We start from the raw sequence: 22,158 nt of genomic DNA, 5'->3' as shown, positions 1-22,158 counted from the left end.
GTCAGAACCATGACCCCACTGACCAGTCAGTGGGGTCATGGTTAGGTGGTGATCCTAAATTGGCTAGCGGTATAAATGTGAGTGTGGGTGGTTGTCTGTCTCTGGCTGTTAGCCCTGTGACAGCCTGGTGACCTGTCCAGGAGTACCCTGCCTCTCACCCTGCGGCAGCTGGGATAGGCTCCAACCCAACCCTCAATTGGACAAGCAGATGGATGGATGGGTGGATGGATGGATGGATGGATGGATGGATGGATGGATGGATGGATGGATGGATGGATGGAATAATAATCATTTCAGCTGTTGTATTAAAGAATTTCCAAATACTGGATAAAAAATGATCAGTGACCAGATGTGAATGTTAGCCTGTCTGCCCAAATGTGCAGTAAATTATGTTACTTTCTGCTTCTTCTGTACTATATTTTGGATGCAAATATTGTGCTTTGTCCTCCATAATATTTATGAACATTTAAAGAATGTGTTTCTAATTGCTTTGAGTATAAATTGCACTGATATAGATCAAGTTACCCAGCAATATATGAGTAATTAAAACGATCAGCAGCTGCAATGATTCAGTAATGTTTATGATTCTGAAAAGGAGCATGCATGTGTTTACTTTAGATATTATTGATTATTTACCTCTTGCATTATTAAGCTACTTCAACAGGATTATAACTTTAACTTGAATACAAAGTCATTTTGTTCATTTATTACAATAATGTTTTACAGTTGTCCAGGCTTAGATACCTTAAAAGTCTTGTGCAGCACCACACACACACACACACACACACACACACACTGCTTGCTCCCCCTGGAAACGCCTTATGAGCTACAGGTAACTAAGAATTGTTCTTAAGTACTTCGTTTAGCACCATCAGTTATTTTCCACTACCTCTGTGTGTGTGTGTGCGTGTGTGTGTGTGTGTGTGTAGAGAGAGAGGTGGGCGGGCACTGAATCAGCTCCATCCCACCTCGAAAATACCAACCAGGTGCTGCAGCTCCTTCCTCCTCTGCTCTGCGCTCATCTGTCCGGAGTCTGTGGCGCTGCTCTGCGGCAGTAAACCGCCGCTATGTGCGCTCACTGAGTCAGACTGTCGCGTTATCTGCATGGATCCTACTCGGACGACCGGAAAATAGACATCCCGGTGCAGCAGCAGCAGCAGCAGCTTCTCCTTCTCTAGCCGGGGGAGCTTTCTGAGTATTCCCGTCCGAGATCTCTGCACTCTCAGCGGCTCCACATGGCTGGACACGAGTGGGAAGACTGGTTCGAGCGGGAAGAGTTTATCGGACAGATCAGCGACATTCGAGTGCAGAACCTGCAAGGTAGGAACATCCCGGCGTCTCCGGAGCTTTAACTCTGCTTTGATGGCACAGAGCTGTGCGGATGGCCTGTCCACGCATACACCGCCACAGCGCAGGCTGAGTGTCCAGAGACTCGCTGCGTGGAACATGGCTGTAATCTGTAATCGTCTGTGAGAAACTTTCTATTTGTTGTGTTTGGCTGCTTATCACAGTGCAGAGCCGCTCCAAACTTTCCAAATCCGGCTCTCAAACAGGTCCGTATTTCAGCGCTTTGTTGTGCCCTTAGGAGCCCTCCGTGACTGTGAGCACCCAGGAATCGACACACAATAGAGTGCCCGCTCTGCTGTGTGCAAGGTATTTAGTGAAGTTCACATTGTATTTGGCCCCTGGAAGGCAGACTCTTTACAGGACACGGTGGCGTAGTGGTTAGCAAGAAGGTCCTGGGTTCGAATCCACATGTGCAAAGACAGCGATTATAGAGCTGCAGTAACGAGTTAATTACTGTTACTCACATGTAGTCCGAATGATCCGAGTCCAAGATGGTCACACAGTATCCTTTGTTCAGATAAACAGATTTATTTTACTGTGCGTGCATGTGTGTGTGTGTGTGTGTGTGTGTGTACAGGTATCCTACAGCTGGTCAGCTTGTTGCCACATTTGTTAAAAGCACCCAGTCCTTTTATCAGTACTCCCTTAGAGCAGGTAAAATGACCCGGGCTGACATTTAAACTCAGTCAGGGTGTGCTAGTGTGGAGGATGACAGGATGTGATATGGCACATGTGTTATACATCCACAGCTGATTGAACATCCACATTAAATATACAGGAAAGTTTCAGCTGAGTAAAATCTTGTAACTGTGTAATAAAAACAAAGAAACAGTTACAGTTTACAGTTGTCCAAAATATCAAACTCTGGATATTTTTCACCCCATTGAATGAGTTCCACTTTGGGCCTAAAACCCAAATAATGTAATGCTCCCCCAGAAATGTGTTGTAGTTTAATTGGAGTCTGCCTGAAAGCCTGAGGCAGTGTTAAAGTATTCGTTATCTCGACCACTTTTTAGTTTGTTTTCTTCTGATTAATCAACAGTCCACAGAGGAGGTGATCTTGTAGTTTTATTATAAGCAAGCAGGCGTGAATGTGTGAGCTAACCAGCTAGTTGGTGATGGTCATTGATTTGTACAGACAACTCCCCTGCTTGTGTAGGTGCGTTAGTCTATTTTTTGATACTGTGGGTGGAAGAATGGTTCTCTCTGCCTGTTCTCCAGTCACAGAGCACATGTGAAACAGCAGAACCTGATGTGGATTTGAAGTCATTTAACACAAAACTATATGTCGGTGAGAACAGTGAAAACATTTTGGATATTTAATTCCACTGCAGTCACCGCATGTCTTCTTTGGCTAATGCAGATGAATAAGAGCCTAAAATGCAAAGTGAAACCAATGAAACAGGTTACACCACATGAGCAGAAAGCTGTGTTTTATTATTTAGAAACACACATCTGATCCAGCCGTGGGTTTATGAGCCTTTGACCTTTTTTACAGTGCTTTGCTACAGGCTTCATTTTCATATCCAAGGACAGTTTTTTTATGCACATTTGATTTTAAATGAGTAGTGTAGTGACAGCACAGCCTGGGGTCTGTTGGCCGTTATCCCATTTGAACTGATGCAATCCTCTTCGTGGGAATGTTTAATAAATATGTTGGCAGCTTCCAAACAGGACGTCTCAAAGATTAGAACAGCAGACTAAGAACAATTGCTCTTTTAAGTGGAAGTAATTGATTTAATGAGTGTGCTGAGAAAGAAAGCTTTGTTCAGCTTTAACCCAGTTTACCCCGAAGATTCAAATTAGTTTCAAACACTCCATCAATATTTATATATTTATGTTTTAATTGCAGTAACATTTTAGTCCTTTTACAATACAAAGTATCAATAGCCCTGCAATAGAACAGTGACCTGTCCAGGGTACATCCTGCCTTTTGCCCCCTGACAGCTGGGACAGGCTCCAGCCCCCACGTGACCCTGAACTGGATAAGATAGAAACTGGATGGAATATTACCATGAGCTGTGTATTTGTCCAACACAAACGTGGAAATTTGTAATACTCCTTACAGCCCAACATGTTTCACATACATAAATGATATGTAATTGTCTTATATTTAATTACAAGGGTTAAAAACATTTTATGTATGCTTGACAATGAAATCAAACAGATGCAAACATGGCTCATATTAACTAACCCAGACTCATGGTAAATATGCTGTATATGCAGTGAAAATATTAGGCCTAAATGCTGATTTGTGTTAACCATCAGTTCGTGTTATGTTCAGAAACCACAGTTTCTGCTCTTACAGTATATTTTCATTGCAGATTGCAAAGTCAGTCATGTTCGCTGTTTGTCCCGAGAAGAACTCTAAACCGACCGCTGGCTCTGAACTGAGGTGAAAGGTTTCAGAGTCCCATAATTACAACTTCATATATCTTACAACAAAAAAGGCCACTTTATTTAGACATTCAACAAACACTGAGCAACAGTAGTATTAATTTAAAGTACAACATAGAAATCAAAATTCCAGTAGTTAAAGCTCCGGGTTTGGTCTCCACCAACGCCTGAAAAAAAGATCTAGCTGCTAAATGCTTCATTATGTTCAGAGGCTAACTGATAACTATGACTATGAGCTGTTTGGTTGCTGGGGAGGCCAGATGACACTAACCTTTTTATTTGGAGTACATTTGTAATTTTGAGAATCTAAAAGGTTAACTGAAGGTTTGTAAAGCTGAGGAGACTTGTCTCTGTGGGCATCTTTGTGATATGGGCAGCTTTGAATATTAAATAGTTGCTAGTTTCATTGCTTATCAAAACTGACAAAGACTTCAGGCTTTATCATATGTGACTTCCTGAACAGTAGCTGCAAGCTGATAGTGGATTAAGATTATTATAGAGAGTGGAGCAAAAACACTTGAAGAGTTAAAAAGCCAGAGTAGTAAATTAAGCTGTTTTCACACAAGACTTCCTGCAAATATCAATTCAGTTTTATTTATCTAGCGCCAACTCACAACAACAGTCTCCTCAAGGTGCTTTATATTGGAAGGTAAAGACCCTACAATGTTAGAAAGAAACCCTAACAATCACACAACCCCTATGAGCAAGCATTTAGTGACAATGAGAAGGAAAAACCCCTCTAATAACACTCTAATAAGGAAAATTCATTTGAATTACTTATGCTGCATTCCCATTAGTACCCACTCAGCGCAGATCGACTCGACTCACCACAGTTTTGTTTTGTTTTCATTACAATTGAGGACCACCCCGGTGTGGGTGGAGTCGATATAGCAAAGTGGGCAGAGGTCTCATGATGTAATTTGTATGCGACTCAGAGTGTGTTAGCTTTTTGTCTACACTGCTGTGTTGTGCGATGGTACCCGTGAGCAGCCATTAGCTTGGAGACCTCATGATAAACCTTCTCATTTCTCATCTTATCTCCTACCAAGCACAGAAATGTCTGCACCGCGTCATTCGATCACGGTGGTGGTGCTTTGCGTGCCTCCATTTTCTTGCTGTCGGGTTTAAAATGGCGCGGTTGATTCTGGTGAAGGCGTCACTCTCACAACTCTGCTAGTGACGACACTTGGTGGCCAATCAGTGACATACTGTTCTTTGAGGTCACATTTTTGGATCACCTTGGATCACTCGGAACCCCAGCTGAGTGGTACTAAAAAAGTACCTGTTACCTGGTACCTGGTACTAATGGAAACACAGCATTAGACCCACCTGGACCCTAGCAGACTCCCGCATGAGGGGGTCACATGCTTGCTGCAGTCTTCTCCTGAATGATCAGGATCTCCACTCAGGGAACACCTCCACAGCAGTGCTGGTTTAGGAATAGAAGAAGTCCAAACAGGAAGAAAAGTGACTTTTTTTTTTTGAAGTTTTCTCCAGGAAGTCTTATTGTTTCAAGCTGTTGCAGTACAGGTTGACACTACAACATGTGGTCAGTTTAAAGAGAATAAATAAATATTCTGCTCCAGCAGATTCTAAGAAAACAGTGGGCAGAGTTTCCCACTCTTTTACCCACATCTCTGTAAAATTTCAGACTGGAAAGTGAGCTCCATTTACTGAAATGTAAAGCCATAAGTATGTGAAAATGACTTAGCTCTGGATGTGTGTCACAGCACTATGAACCGCAGGTTAGATCTGTGATCGATGCAGTGAGTGCCGACCAGGTTAGGGTTGGCCTTTCACGCAGGTGTGGGGCTGTTCCATCAAACCGAACAACCGCGCGCCTGATATTTATTCATAGTAAGAGTTTTAACAGGATGTCACAGACAGCAGCTTGTTGAATTGTGTAACTGCAGTTTGTGTACTGAGTTTTTCACACACTGAATAAACAACAAACAGGATTTCATTGGGTGGAATTGATTGATCCAGGTTATTGTTCCACAGCAAATCCACCAAGAAAATGAGGGCCCAGGTATGAATCCCAATGAAATGTTGTGGGAGGATTTAAAACGATGTAATGATGTGCGTCACTGTTTGGCCAAATGTACATTCTAAGGCACAGAGGGATATGAACAGCCCATAAGCTTTGCTGTCTCTACAGGAGCAGGCGCTCTAATGAGAAGCCTGCAATGGACCTTTTCCAGCTTCTTAAAATGCACAGGTTTTGTCCTTGGTCCCTTTTGTCTACAGTACCCACAGATGAGCAGGAGCCTTCTGATGAGTGGCTGCATGAAAGCTTTAAGAGCAGCTATCGCTTTAAAACAATGGCCTGGGGGCTGTTACATAACACATAATGAGAGAGAAAGAGAGAGAGAGCAGCTCTCTGTGCACAATACTGAGCATTCCCACATCACACGTCCCACACAGCTCTCTCCTACCTCGCTGTAGATTTCTGAGGACAGTTAACATTGAAGTGCCACACTGCTGAAGCACTACATTCTGCTAGTTTATACAGCAATCCTGCCATGATAGTAAACTTGATTATGATGTGCTGAGTCTTTGTAATAAAAGTTCATTTGGTGTGAGAGTGATTTCTATGACATGTCCAGGACTATCCACAGGGCAGTGACCAGGATCCAGCTTCATCCCCCTGTTTGACATATAGTTTGTTTTTTCAGGGTTGTTCATACTCAAATCTAATCTTTGCACAGTTGCCTCAGGTGTTCATTTTTGATAACAGTGTGACTCATAGTGTACTGTTCTGTGCTTGACCTTTCAAACACAGTTGACTTCAGCTGAAGTTTATTTTCAGGGCTTTTCCTGGTCAATCTTTATCTGCTGTTTGGAATCTGTTAGATTCCTTTAAGCCCAAAGAATTGTAGAAAACTTTAATAGGGCATAAAGGATGAATAGTAATGAAAAATGAAAGTTTGTAGCCCCTTTTGTGTTTGTTGGCTCCTGATGCTCTGACACAGCCTCAGTCCAGTGCCTGTGATGCTCTCCCAACTTCTTGATTTGACTTTTGTTGACAGTTCTCTCAAAATTAGGGTCATCCTGTCAAATTCCCTTCCAGTCAGCCTTCCATTAATATACTTTGATGCAGCACTCTGAACAGCCAGCTGGTTCAGCAATGACCTTGTGGCTTACCTTCCTTGTGGAGGGTGTCGTTAGTTAGCAGTCAGAAAAATGTCAGCAGAACTCCTCAACCACTCACCTCAGCGTCGCTGTTATTGGACAGAAGTGAGCTTCACTCACTCATTGACTCATTTCGGACTCTTTTACAAAGTTTCACAGTCTCGTCTGCAGTAAACAGACATGGATGTTTCATGAGGTAAACTGATCTCACAGTCTGATTGTTTTCTACCATTTCCAGAACGTCTGCACTCCATGACATTCACAAGCAGCCCAGCTTCCTAACAAGCCTCCTGTAGCATGTATTATTATAATTTTCATTCTTAGTATTATTTGTTGGTCTGAACACCTCACAGCATGCATTTTTCCCTGAAACCACAAAATGCTACCTTTGTGCACAAATTATTACATAAAAGGAGAACACGGTAATTAGTCAGCAAGCTTTGGACTCTGTGTGCACAGAGCTTATAAAAAAGTCATGTGACTGAAAGATATTTCCATGTCAGTCTCAAAAATAAATGTTGAGTCTCAGTTTGTATTTAATTTAGTTCTTTTTTAATTCTGAGGTGTAACGTTAACCAGTGTAACTGCAGCATGTGAAAACACTAAAAGAGCCTTTAATGGCTTTTGGAAGGGTGTGTGCCGCCACATCTGTCACTGTACACAAGTCCACACCTGCACAGAAGACATCTTCATCTAATCTGAGAGGCAGAAACGTGCGTGAAGGATTCCCACTAGAACCCAGTGCATGTCAGGGAGAGTTCAGACAAACCAAAAGAAGAGGAGTCCTCGGACTGTGTTGACTTTCTGCTGTCTGAGCATCTACAAACAGCAGCAAGAGCCAAAACACGGAGACAGAAACACCCTCTGCTGCTCATACTGGGCTGAATGTGGCATTCTTGAACCTTTGCCCAGTCCCCCTACATTCAGGAACAGGGTGAAAGGCACAGAGCCTGAGTCTCCACACACTCACTCCTATGAGGATCCCGGAGGTCAACAAAGGTCCCTTCTCTTGAGTTCATTCCTCATTCTTTTTGCAGTTTGTGGGGAAAGACACTTAGAAACTTCAGATGCCAACTTACTTTAGAGCAAAAAAAGCTTTCCCTACACAAACCCTCAGCCTGAAACTTACAGACTAACAGAGTATTACTGTGTGTGCGTGCACATGGTGCACACACTGCTACTCCTGTAGCCCAGGAGGTCACCTACTAATCAGAAAGTTGGTGGTTTAATTCCTGGCTATTCCAGTCTGCGTGCCAAAGTATCCTTGGGCACAATGAACCCTTAAGTTGCTCTGCAATGCAACCATTGGAGTATGAGTGTGTGTGAATGTCAGATAGAAAGCGTGTAGCTGTAGAAGGAAGTGCTTGTATGAATGGGTGAATGAGGCATGTTGGATAAGGTGCTCAAAGTAGAGCAGAAAAGCTCAATATAAGAACCAATCCATTTTCCATAACATCCAGTCAACTCTAAAACTTGCAGTTCTGTAACAAAACATGCTAATTTGAAAGAAACTCCTGCCTGATCCAGCAAGGGGACTGACTTGTGATCATTATACCTAAAATATTTGTAATTAACAAGGTGCATAAAGTCACTAAAGCCCTTATCATATCGAAGACAGGTGTAGACCGCTGTAGACTTAGACTTATATGCAGCCTTGCATACATTTTTGTATATAATATACTAAGTTGTGAGTATATGTGAACACGTTCCACAAACATGCAAGAATCCATGATGGTGACCTCCAGAAAAATATTCCTGTTACTCTGTTTCTGTTCTGACTAAAATATTAACTTAAACTCCTCCGATGGACAATTAGACTCCACACACAGTGAAACAGAGAGCAGCAAAAGACAGAAGAGACTTTCACACTGAGCTGACATGAAATACTAATACATAAATCAGGTCATTAGTAAATGAAATGTGCTCATTGTGCTCCCATCCAAGGAAGGCTTTAAATTGGTAAATCAATTTTTCTATTACAAATCAATAGATTTCACGTTAGAAAAACCTTTCTGTTGTGCCTTACCAAAGATGGTAACCCTTCTTCAGACTGTCATTGTCTGACAAACTAAAACAGCAGATTGAGACATAAACTTAGTGACAGTTTGCTCAGTGTGGGAGTGCTGAAGTGTGGGCTGACATACTGTATGATGAACATGTAGGAGATAAGTAAGACCCTGGTTCCTTTGGAGGAGGTGATGAGAAATCGGTGGTGTTATTCGACTAATGAGGGAAAAAGGCACCAGAGGGGAACTATGCTATAGAGACTCTGGTGATGGTATCTTTGTATCAGAATCTTTCATCCCATCCCATGTTAATGCAGGAGCTAAGAGATTCATGAACAGATTCTTTTAATAATTAGTGAAGAGCACCGGCCTGATAAAGTGACAGGACGCAGAGACATTTCTTCAGTACTTACACAGCTCTAAATGCAAAGCAGGGTGCAAATCTGTGAAGTTACATAACTTGGAAAAAAAAAACAAAAAAAACAACCAGAAACTCTTGCCTGCTTTCATCAGCGTTCCACAGTGGTGGTATCTCATTCATGTTGTGATGTAAGACACTGTATAGCTGCATAGCTCTCTCAAAATGTAAAGGAGCCCACCCACCACTTTAATCATACTCTGGATCTTGTCCTGACATATGGCATAGAAACTGAAGACTTAACAGTATTCCCTGAAAGCCCCCTCCTGTCTGATCATTTCTTAGTAACATTTACATTTACTTTAATGGGTTACACAGCAGTGGGGAATAAGTTTTATTACAGTAGAAGTCTTTCTGAAAGTGCTGTAACTAAGTTTATGGATCTAATTCCTTCATTGTTATGCTCTTCAGTGCCAACACAGTGCAGAGCAGCTACCTAAACTCTGCTCCCAGTGAGGTCGATTATCTCGTCAATAGTTTTACATCCTCACTGCGTATAACTTTGGATACTGTGGCTCCTCTGAAAAGGAAAGCTTCAAATCAGAAGTGCCTGACTCCGTGATATAATTCACAAACGCACAGCTTAAAGCAGATAACCCGAAAGCTGGAGAGGGAATGGCGTCTCACTAAATTAGAAGATGCTCATTTAGCCTGGAAAAAGAGTTTGTTGCTCTATAAAAAAAGCCCTCCGTAAAGCTAGAACATCTTACTATTCATCATTAATTGAAGAAAATAAGAACAACCCCAGGTTTGTTTTCAGCACTGTAGCCAGGCTGACAAAGAGTCAGAGCTCTGTAGAGCCGAGTATTCCTTTCACGTTAACTAGTAGTGACTTCATGGATTTCTTTACAAATAAAATTTTAGACATTAGAGAAAAAATTATTCATAACCATCTCAAAGATTATTCTTCATGTTCGGCTGCTTTCAGCACTGCTGGTATTTGTTTAGACTCTTTTGCTCCAGTTGATCTTTCAGAGTTAACTTCAATAGTTACTTCCTCCAAACCAGCAACATGTTTGTTAGATCCCATTCCTACTAGACTGTTCAAAGAAGTCTTTCCAATTATTGATGCTTCTATCTTAAAAATGATCAATCAGTCTTTATTAGTTGGCTATGTACCACAGACCTTCAAGGTGGCTGTAATTAAACCTCTACTTAAAAAGCCATCACTTGACCCAGCTGTCTTAGCTAATTATAGGCCAATCTCCAACCTTCCTTTTCTCTCAAAGATTCTTGAAAGAGTAGTTGTAAAACAGCTAACTGATCATCTGCAGAGGAACGGTTTATTTGAAGAGTTTCAGTCAGGTTTCAGAATTCATCACAGTACAGAAACAGCATTAGTGAAGGTTACAAATGATCTTCTTAGAGCCTCTGACAGTGGACTCATCTCTGTTCTTGTCCTGTTGTCTCTGGAGCTTGAAAAAGGCGACTGGACTTCTTTTTGTTTCTTGAAGACGTTTCACCTCTCATCCGAAAGGCTTCTTCAGTTCTCAACCAAATGGTGGAGAGACCCAGGTATTTAAACCCCTGTGGGCGTAGTCCCCTGGAGGTGGTTATGACCCTCTATTGATCATGTGCGTGAACACATGTGCCCAGGTGTGAAGGGGGCGTGGGTCATATTTAATCAGTGGTTTCAGTTGAAACCAATTTAGGACTCCGCTCCATTGTTTCCTGTGGCCTATTGAGGTCACTGGAACAAAGGTGTGAATGGGGGTTGAGACGTCTGGGAAGGGAGCTCAGGACACTTACTACTACCCACTTACTACCGCCTGTACCCTGGAGAAGCCACTCCATGCATTTATGGACTCCCAAAGATCCACAAAGAAGGAGTCCCACTTCGACCCATTATCAGCAGTATAAACTCGGTCACCTACAACATTTCCAAACACCTCGCCACCATCTTATCACCGCTTGTTGGCATCACACCCCACCACATTGAAAACTCTACAGATTTTACTAACAAGGTCCAGAATCTTGTACTGGATCCAGATGAAACCATGGTGTCCTTTGATGTGGTTTCACTTTTCACTTGCATACCTACAACTGAGGCAGTGGAGACCGTCAGAAGACGACTACAGGAAGACGATTCCTTACTGAACAGAACCAGCTTCACCCCAGATCAGATTTGTGCACTTTTAGATCTCTGCCTTACCACAACATATTTTAAATACAATGATGGATTCTACAGACAGAAGCATGGATGTGCCATGGGCTCCCCAGTGTCTCCCATTGTAGCCAACCTTTACATGGAGGAAGTGGAAAGTAAAGCTCTTGGTTCTTTCAAAGGGATGGCACCTAGCCACTGGTACAGATATGTAGATGACACCTGGGTCAAAATCAAAACCCAAGAAGTAGAAGCCTTCACTCGTCACATTAACTCAGTGGATAAATACATACGTTTTACCAGGGAGGACACCAGAGATAACAAGTTACCATTCCTGGACGGTGCGGTGCTTATCGAGGAAGATGGAAGCCTCAACATTGAAGTTTACCGGAAGCCCACACACACAGACCAGTATCTCCTCTTTGACTCCCACCACCCTCTGGAACACAAACTTGGGGTGATCAGGACCCTACAACACCGTGCGGAAAGTGTTCCCTCTAAGGCAGAAGGGAAGCATAAGGAACACACACACATTAAGAAAGCCCTCAAAACATGCGGTTACCCCAACTGGGCCTTCATCAAATCAGCTAAGATGCACAGGAATGAAGGCCAAACACAAACTACAGAGAATGGGAAGGACAAGAGGAACAACATTGTCATCCCATATGTGTCAGGCTTGTCAGAGAAACTCAGAAGAATTTTCTCCAAGCATGACATCTCAGTATACTTCAAACCAAGTCACACCCTAAGACAAAAACTGGTTCATCCCAAGGACAAACCCGCCAAACACAAGATCAGCGATGTAGTGTATGCTGTTCAGTGCAGTGAAGAGTGCTCGGACCTCTACATTGGTGAAACCAAACAGCCTCTTCACAAACGAATGGCACAACATAGAAGAGCCACCTCGACAGGACAAGATTCAGCAGTACATCTGCATCTGAAGGAAAAAGGGCACTCTTTTGAGGATGCCAATGTTCACATTTTGGACAGGGAAAACAGATGGTTTGAAAGAGGAGTGAAAGAAGCCATCTATGTCCACTGTGAACAACCATCATTGAACAGAGGAGGTGGATTACGTCACCAACTTTCCCCCGCTTACAGTGCTGTCCTGAGCTCCCTTCCCAGACGTCTCAACCCCCATTCACACCTTTGTTCCAGTGACCTCAATAGGCCACAGGAAACAATGGAGCGGAGTCCTAAATTGGTTTCAACTGAAACCACTGATTAAATATGACCCACGCCCCCTTCACACCTGGGCACATGTGTTCACGCACATGATCAATAGAGGGTCATAACCACCTCCAGGGGACTACGCCCACAGGGGTTTAAATACCTGGGTCTCTCCACCATTTGGTTGAGAACTGAAGAAGCCTTTCGGATGAGAGGTGAAACGTCTTCAAGAAACAAAAAGAAGTCCAGTCGCCTTTTTCAAGCTCCAGAGACTACTATGACCTGGATGACTGAGAATCTACACAGACATATTGCCTTGCACTTTGGGAGGAACACCCTTCAATTGGTGCGGGAGTATGAAAGGGACTCAAGAAAGCTAGCGGACTACAGGAACCACCTTCGTTTCAACTTGAGATGCAGACAGTCCAGACTGGTTCCCAAGAGTTTGCACCTTGGGTCCACAGTAAAAGGACATAGAGCTGACCAAATTCTATGGAGAGCACAGAACCACCTTTTAAGTGAAAGGATAAGACAGGTCCATTTCACCATAGATGCACTCCAGAACAAAATCCACCAGACGCAGCAGAAACTCTCATCACTCTTACCTCACACCATCGCAGAAGAAGTTTCTACATTTGTGGACAAAGCCCAGCTCGCACAACACATCAAAGGCAAGGAAAGACAACTACGTAAATTTCAAACTCTGCAAACCAAGGCATACCATTCATCTGTTAACAAACAGGACGACACGATAAGCAATGGAAACCAAGGAAAGTGGGTGAAGAACCTATCAGACAGGGTCCTCACCAAACCAGAAGAAAATGTGCTAGCCAAAGGACTCAACTTTGCCATAGCCCCACAACAGCTTCCTATAGTAGACCTCATCACAGCAACAGAAACCGCTATAAGAAATAACAAACTTTCTCATCCTGTAGCAGAACAGATCAGGATGAAAGTTTCAGCCACTCTCTCCAGTGCAAGACTTCCTCCATCCAACCTCACCATTCAGGAGAAGAAGGCCATCACAGCCCTAAGCAAGGATCAAAACATCACCATACTGCCAGCCGACAAGGGGAGGTGCACGGTTGTGCTGAATTCATCGGATTACCACAACAAAATTACTACACTCCTCAGTGACAACAATACTTATGAGGTCTTGAGACGTGATCCCACAAGCAACTACAAGAAAAAAGTTGTTTGCTGCCTGCAACAACTTGAAAAGGAAAAAGCCATTGACCGCCCCACTTACTACCGCCTGTACCCTGGAGAAGCCACTCCATGCATTTATGGACTCCCAAAGATCCACAAAGAAGGAGTCCCACTTCGACCCATTATCAGCAGTATAAACTCGGTCACCTACAACATTTCCAAACACCTCGCCACCATCTTATCACCGCTTGTTGGCATCACACCCCACCACATTGAAAACTCTACAGATTTTACTAACAAGGTCCAGAATCTTGTACTGGATCCAGATGAAACCATGGTGTCCTTTGATGTGGTTTCACTTTTCACTTGCATACCTACAACTGAGGCAGTGGAGACCGTCAGAAGACGACTACAGGAAGACGATTCCTTACTGAACAGAACCAGCTTCACCCCAGATCAGATTTGTGCACTTTTAGATCTCTGCCTTACCACAACATATTTTAAATACAATGATGGATTCTACAGACAGAAGCATGGATGTGCCATGGGCTTCCCAGTGTCTCCCATTGTAGCCAACCTTTACATGGAGGAAGTGGAAAGTAAAGCTCTTGGTTCTTTCAAAGGGATGGCACCTAGCCACTGGTACAGATATGTAGATGACACCTGGGTCAAAATCAAAACCCAAGAAGTAGAAGCCTTCACTCGTCACATTAACTCAGTGGATAAATACATACGTTTTACCAGGGAGGACACCAGAGATAACAAGTTACCATTCCTGGACTGTGCGGTGCTTATCGAGGAAGATGGAAGCCTCAACATTGAAGTTTACCGGAAGCCCCCACACACAGACCAGTATCTCCTCTTTGACTCCCACCACCCTCTGGAACACAAACTTGGGGTGATCAGGACCCTACAACACCGTGCGGAAAGTGTTCCCTCTAAGGCAGAAGGGAAGCATAAGGAACACACACACATTAAGAAAGCCCTCAAAACATGCGGTTACCCCAACTGGGCCTTCATCAAATCAGCTAAGATGCACAGGAATGAAGGCCAAACACAAACTACAGAGAATGGGAAGGACAAGAGGAACAACATTGTCATCCCATATGTGTCAGGCTTGTCAGAGAAACTCAGAAGAATTTTCTCCAAGCATGACATCTCAGTATACTTCAAACCAAGTCACACCCTAAGACAAAAACTGGTTCATCCCAAGGACAAACCCGCCAAACACAAGATCAGCGATGTAGTGTATGCTGTTCAGTGCAGTGAAGAGTGCTCGGACCTCTACATTGGTGAAACCAAACAGCCTCTTCACAAACGAATGGCACAACATAGAAGAGCCACCTCGACAGGACAAGATTCAGCAGTACATCTGCATCTGAAGGAAAAAGGGCACTCTTTTGAGGATGCCAATGTTCACATTTTGGACAGGGAAAACAGATGGTTTGAAAGAGGAGTGAAAGAAGCCATCTATGTCCACTGTGAACAACCATCATTGAACAGAGGAGGTGGATTACGTCACCAACTTTCCCCCGCTTACAGTGCTGTCCTGAGCTCCCTTCCCAGACGTCTCAACCCCCATTCACACCTTTGTTCCAGTGACCTCAATAGGCCACAGGAAACAATGGAGCGGAGTCCTAAATTGGTTTCAACTGAAACCACTGATTAAATATGACCCACGCCCCCTTCACACCTGGGCACATGTGTTCACGCACATGATCAATAGAGGGTCATAACCACCTCCAGGGGACTACGCCCACAGGGGTTTAAATACCTGGGTCTCTCCACCATTTGGTTGAGAACTGAAGAAGCCTTTCGGATGAGAGGTGAAACGTCTTCAAGAAACAAAAAGAAGTCCAGTCACCTTTTTCAAGCTCCAGAGACTACTATGACCTGGATGACTGAGAATCTACACAGACTTCTTGTCCTGTTGGACCTCAGTGCAGCTTTGATACTGTTGACCATAACATTTTATTACAGAGATTAGAGCATACTATAGGTATTAAAGGTACTGCACTGCAGTGGTTTGAATCATATTTATCTCATAGACTCCAATTTGTTCATGTAAATGGGGAGTCTTCTTCACACACTAAGGTTAATTATGAAGTTCCACAGGGTTCTGTGCTAGGACCAATTTTATTTACATTATACATGCTTCCCTTAGGCAGTATTATTAGAAAGCACTGCATCAATTTTCATTGTTATGCAGATGATACTCAGCTTTACCTATCAATGAAGCCAGATGACACACATCAATTAGTTAAACTGCAGGAATGTCTTAAAGACATTAAGGCCTGGATGACCTCTAATTTCCTGCTTCTAAATTCAGATCAAAATGAAATTCTTGTACTCGGCCCCACAAATCTTAGAAACATGGTGTCTAACCAGATACTTACTCTGGATGGCATTACTTTGGCCTCCAGTAACACTGTGAGAAATCTTGGAGTCATTTTTGACCAGGATATGTCCTTCAATGCACATATTAAACAAATATGTAGGACCGCTTTTTTGCATTTGTGCAATATTTCTAAAATTAGAAACATCCTTTCTCAGAGTGATGCTGAAAAGCTCATTCATGCATTTATTACTTCTAGGCTGGACTATTGTAATTCATTATTATCAGGCTGTCCTAAAAGCTCCCTGAAAAGCCTTCAGCTGATCCAAAATGCTGCAGCTAGAGTACTGACAGGGACTAGAAAGAAAGAGCAGATTTCTCCCATATTGGCTTCTCTTCATTGGCTCCCTGTTAAACCTAGAATAGAATTTAAAATTCTTCTCCTCACATACAAGGTCTTGAATAATCAGGCCCCATCTTATCTCAAAGACCTCATAGTACCATATCACCCCAACAGAGCACTTCTCTCTCAGACTGCTGGCTTACTTGTGGTTCCTCGGATACTTAAGAGTAGAATGGGAGGCAGAGCCTTCAGCTTTCAGGCGCCTCTTCTGTGGAACCAGCTTCCAGCTTGGATTCAGGAGACAGACACCCTCTCTATTTTTAAAAGTAGGCTTAAAACTTTCCTTTATGATAAAGCTTATTGTTAGGGCTGGATCAGGTGACCCTGAACCATCCCTTAGTTATGCTGCTATAGGCCTAGTCTGCTGGGGGGTTCACATAATGCACTGTTTCTCATTCACCTTATTTACTTTGTTTATACTCCACTCTGCATTTAATCATTAATGGATATTAATCTCTGGCTCTCTTCCACAGCATGTCTTTTCTCTCCCCTCAGCCCAACCAGTCACAGCAGATGACTGCCCCTCCCTGAGCCTGGTTCTGATGGAGGTTTCTTCCTGTTAAAGGGAGTTTTTCCTTCCCACTGTCACCAAGTGCTGCTCATAGGGGGTCGTTTTGACTGTTGGGTTTTCTCTGTATTATTGTAGGGTCTTTACCCACAATACAAAGCGCCTTGAGGCGACAGTTTGTTGTGATTTGGCGCTATATAAATAAAATTGAATTGAATTGAATTGAATAGCATAGCTGGACAGTTGCCTATAAGAATAGAGAGATTTGAATATTGCAACTTTTATCAGATTTATCAGCCATTTCATGGAAACAGAAGGGAGTCCACTAGGTGGCACAGACATTTGTAATCAGTGAAAAACAGCCACTTATCAGAGCTCATTCATGTCACTTCTTAATCTTCCTGTCATATCAGTTTGTCATGCATCTTAGTAGTATTAACCCAACCAACACACATGCTTAGTACACAGAGCTACAATCTCAATTTAAGATAAAAATGAAAAAGGCAATAGGCTACACCCTCTGCTCTCCCACTGCAGAGGCCAGATCACTTCTCATTTAGAAACACTTGTTTGTAACAGACAAGTTGACAGGCTTTGTTACCGATCTGGGAGAAATAAGGCCAACCACAGGTAGACCTGCTGAAGCACTCTACATCAAGTGAATGCATATCCAAGGTTCATGCTTGTTTTACGTGTGTCTTCTAGTATTCTCCTTCTTTGCTTTCTTCTCTTCCTTCAACAATTTCTTCATTTCTTTTAGACGGTCAAGTTTTCACAGTTGCTTCGATCCAAAGCTTTTGGTGCAACCTGATATTAATGAATCCAAATGGGAAGTAATAACTAGTTTTTCAGCATTACTGAGACTCAGGATCCTTTCAGTTTTAGCAATATTGTGCAGATGAAAGTGAGCAGTCCTGCGTACTATAATGATCTTAGCGTGTGTATATATGTCTGTATGTTCCCTGTCAGGTGGACCAATCTAAATGAAACTTTGCATGAACATTGTTACATACAGCCATAAAACAGCATCTGTTTTACAAAAGAGATTTGTTATAAATCCCACGTCTTTGATTTCTGTATATATTAAGTTAATTTTTCACCCTCCTCTGCGAATGCCATGTTGTGTCCTACGTTTGGTTCACATGTCACGTTCAGCGTACGTTGCCCTTATGTAACTTAATGCTCACTAAAATTTGTATCCATGGCAGAATTTTGTTTGAGTCACTACTAAATAATGAATGAAGAATTCGATCTAAAGTCCTTAAATATCACAGACATATACAGGTAGCTTAAAAGATGACAATCCATTCTGGTACAGGCTGGAATCTATCAGACAGACCAGTGCAGTGCAATTCCTTCAATACAATGGTGTGTTGTAATCTCTATATGTATTAAGTGCTGCATTAAGGTCTAGCAGGACACGAAATGGACACATTTGTTGCAACAATATCCTATTACAGCACCACACTTTGATTATTTCACAAAGGCAGAGGCATACTGCAGGCTGGTGCTTGATTTTACACACCTGTGACAATGATACTGAAAATGCCTGGAGTCAGATTAAGTCCTGTGGCCAATATTTTTGTCCAAATAGTGTACTTAGATAAATTGAGAGGATATAATTGACCATCTACTCCCCAAAGCTGTTTGCCTGAAAGCAGACTAAAACCTTTCAGGTTGTGCTGTCCCTTTACAGTAGACTACAAACCATTAGAGCGGGGCTGTCACACTCAATCCCAGAATGGCCAAAACTGAAAACACAGTCTGAGTCGCGGCCGACCAGGATTAACATTTATTGAACATCTAAAACTAAAAATATTTTAATCAGCAATATGAATTTGAATGGCCAGAAAACTGTAACGTTTTCCTCAACACAGTAAATAAGATATAAAATGATATTTTTCTTCAAAAATCACATCAGGAAAAATGAGAATATTTCAAACTGATGAAAATTTACAATTTTTTTCAGGTAAAAACTGTGACTTGAATTTCTGCGTTTCACAGCTGGAAAAACGCAGTGTGTCCAGCTTATCAGCAAAAAGCTGCAAACAGCGGTGCAGACACGGCCTTTTTTTTTTTTTTTTTTTTTGGAAACATGGAAAGTGGCATAAATTCCCTTTTTGCATTTGCGCCTCTCGCAGGTGCAGCTTTACTTGAAAAGCTTTCACTGCATCACGTGCGTGATCACGTGGTCCCGTCCGTGAAGCTGCAGGTTTAACACATTAAGATGCTTCATTGTGCGGCAGAGAAAGGCCGGCTCTCACAGCCCTGCTGAGACTTTTCCTTCACTTTTCTATGAGCTGACAGATTTCCGCAGGCAGCTCATCTCACCTGTGTGATCAGGCACGTCACCACATTCAGAAACTGTTTCCTCCAGAAAGACTGTCGGTGATTTAAACCTTTGCCTCTTACAAAGCTCACTGTCTGTGTTACGGTGCTAATGACGCGTTGTGTCTTCAGGACTTTGCTGCGCAGCGTTTCCTGCTGTGTGACGCAGTGGTGCACTGTCAGCTCACCTGTGCAGGTCTCCCTCTGCAGCTTCTCCCACCAATCCGCTCTTTTCCCCGCACATTGCAGGAGGGGAAAAGACACACGGGTTTGCCTCCGATGTCAGTGATCAGGCCCTTTGCCTCCCACCTGTTTTCTACTTTTCGTTTGGTCATTTTTGGGGGTCAGGCAGCTTAAATGTTACTGTAAAAAGTGCTGACCGGTGTTTTTATCCGCTGATCACTGATGAGTGTCATCAGCAACACGGGAAACGGGTTGGTGCACAGGTCTTGGCCTGCACGGCATCTGTCGCAGTGCATTGTGGGATTTGTAGTATAAGTGGTGGGAGCGCTTTTTACATCAATAACAGCTATATGAAATCATCTCGCGGGCCGGATGTGGCCCGCGGGCCTTGAGATTAGACATTTCATTTATCCAAATGGTGAAGTTATTTCAGTGGAATATCTTTTTGCCCAGTTGTGGATTTTGACATGAATTCCTCCATACTGGAGGACATATACAGGACCCGCTGCACCTGGTGGGCCGCAGCCATAATCAGAGACAGCACACATCCCGGGCACTGCCTCTGCACCTGCGCCTTCTGGGAGGCGCTCCGGGACACTGTAGGCCTGGACCTCAAGACTGAAAAAGAGCTTTTACTGAACATGGACAATATCAAACCCAACAGGCAGTCTCCGTGCACATCCACTGCGCCGCTTTAGCACACTGCATTCAGTTGTAAATAAATTGTTTATTGCCATTCATGCTGCCTTTGCTCACTGTAAATATCAGATCCTTATTTATTTTATTTATATTTCTCATTTCTATCTTGTCTGCAGCCGGTCTGTGATTGTCTGGAAAAGCTGGTTTTATGACACATGCACTGAAGCAGAGCGCCTCCAAAGGCTTAACAGCAACGGTGCCGAGCCATGTGCCTCAGCACTGGTTGTTAAGAGAGATGCTCTCAGGTTGACCTGGGCTGTTCACTGAGGAGGTATAAGTGCAGCAGAAAAACACCCACCTAACCACCTAACAGGGACTCCACATATTCAGCCTGAGCTGCTGTGGTTCTATCTCTTGATGCTTCACCCAGTTTTTTGTCTTCTAAGCCACTGCCTTGGTTTCTGATCACTGACCCTGTGTATCGGTCAGCATGTGTGTCCTCATCAGTTGTATCATGCCTATGAGCAGGGGCGGGCTGGGGCTGAAATTCATCTCGGGAGCTTGGTTTGGAGAGGCCTTTTATCCGATCGTACAACAGACAAACCATAATTTTAAAACAAGAGAACTTTATTTGCAGCATAAAAACACTATGTATTTTCAGCAGCATTAAAACAACTGTGTGTGTGTGTAATGACAAAGAAAGCACGGCTCTTCATTTATGATCATCTGCAGCCTCATATATTTTAGCTTAACTTGGCAAATATGAATGTTTTGTAAGATCCCTTTGAATTCAGTGTTCCCTCTATGAGAAGCCTTATACTTGCTTGATTTTATGTATTTGTTCTATTACCAAAGCAGACATTCTTCCTTTTGTATAATATTTTGATCAAACTTTTCATTTTTATTTAACACAAAAACAAATGAACAAAACACTGCAGACAAATCTACCAAACAGACCAATAATAATAATAATTTATTATATATTTTTAAGAATGCAGAGTGGAGGCACTGAGAGTGAAAGCTGGGCAGCAAAGGGGGGTGTCGCGCCTCTCCTACGGTGTGCTGGCTGGAATGAGTTTGTAGCCCCTCCTGATGAAAAACGGCTCTCAGTGAAGAGCCAGCTCTTAGAGCCCAAACGTTCACGACCGACCATCACTGTCTGCACCCGTGGCCGCTGCTGTGCTTAACTGGGTTAAACAATCTGATCACCGGCCGTTCGGGAAACCTCCCGAAACTCCCGATGGCCACTACGCCCCTGCCTATGAGCTTTCTTGATGTAATGGCTGTTTTGCATAATTTGCTGAAATGTGGATGATGTTTGATGCACGGTGACATCAGCCAGCTCTCAGATGACTCAAACAGTTCAGACAGGACTCCCTCTGATTGGATATAAGGCTTCAACAGCTGTTTGATCATTTTGTGTTGTCTGTTAAGTTAGCTGAGACTTGAAGTTTGTTTTATTTTTTCTAAGAGGTTTTCTTTTAATTTCCAAGATTAGCAACATGGACATCTTGGAGTAAGAAATCCAAACTTTGGCAGGGATGGCTGGGAAGAGATAGACAAGCCTTCACCTCACATAACTTAATTTCTCTGTGAGAGATTAGATTTTCAGTTGAACCATCATACTTGTAAATAAACTGTGATTTTTTTTGTGTGTGTGTTTGTTCTTTTGCACATTTGTCACACTTAAATGGTTCAGATCCTCTCACAGATTTTAATGATGATCCCCAAGACTTTTGGGAACATGTTCTGTGGACTGACAAGACAAAAGTTGAACTTTTTGGAAGGTTTCAGTCCCATTAGATTTTGCAAAAACTTGCACAGCATTCAAGAAAAAGTAGTGTGATGGCTTGGGGCTGTTTTGCTGCTTCAGGACTTGATGACTTGCCATAATTAATAGAACCATGAATTCTGCTGATTCTACTGGAAAATCATAAAGGAGTATGTCTGACCATCAGTTCATGCCCTGAAGCTCAAGGGCACTCAGGTTATGAAACAGGACAATCATCTGAAATGCACCAGCAAGTCGACCTCTGAAT

At 42.8% G+C, this 22,158-nt stretch overlaps 1 protein-coding gene across 1 annotated transcript in view; it reads left to right on the top strand.

Moving 5' to 3' along the window:
* The first annotated feature begins 1,008 nt into the window (after positions 1-1,008).
* Positions 1,009-22,158, top strand: part of clmna (calmin a) — a 73,562-nt gene continuing 52,412 nt past the window's right edge. Inside the window, exon 1 of the mRNA XM_030724996.1 lies at positions 1,009-1,320. Within this exon, the coding sequence (XP_030580856.1) occupies positions 1,236-1,320 (85 nt within the window). The 5' untranslated portion in view covers positions 1,009-1,235. The remainder of the gene's footprint in view (positions 1,321-22,158) is intronic.

The sequence above is a fragment of the Archocentrus centrarchus genome, unplaced genomic scaffold, assembly GCF_007364275.1.
Source record: "Archocentrus centrarchus isolate MPI-CPG fArcCen1 unplaced genomic scaffold, fArcCen1 scaffold_44_ctg1, whole genome shotgun sequence".
Lineage (NCBI taxonomy): Eukaryota > Metazoa > Chordata > Actinopteri > Cichliformes > Cichlidae > Archocentrus > Archocentrus centrarchus.
This window is presented reverse-complemented; position numbering and strand designations above follow the sequence as displayed.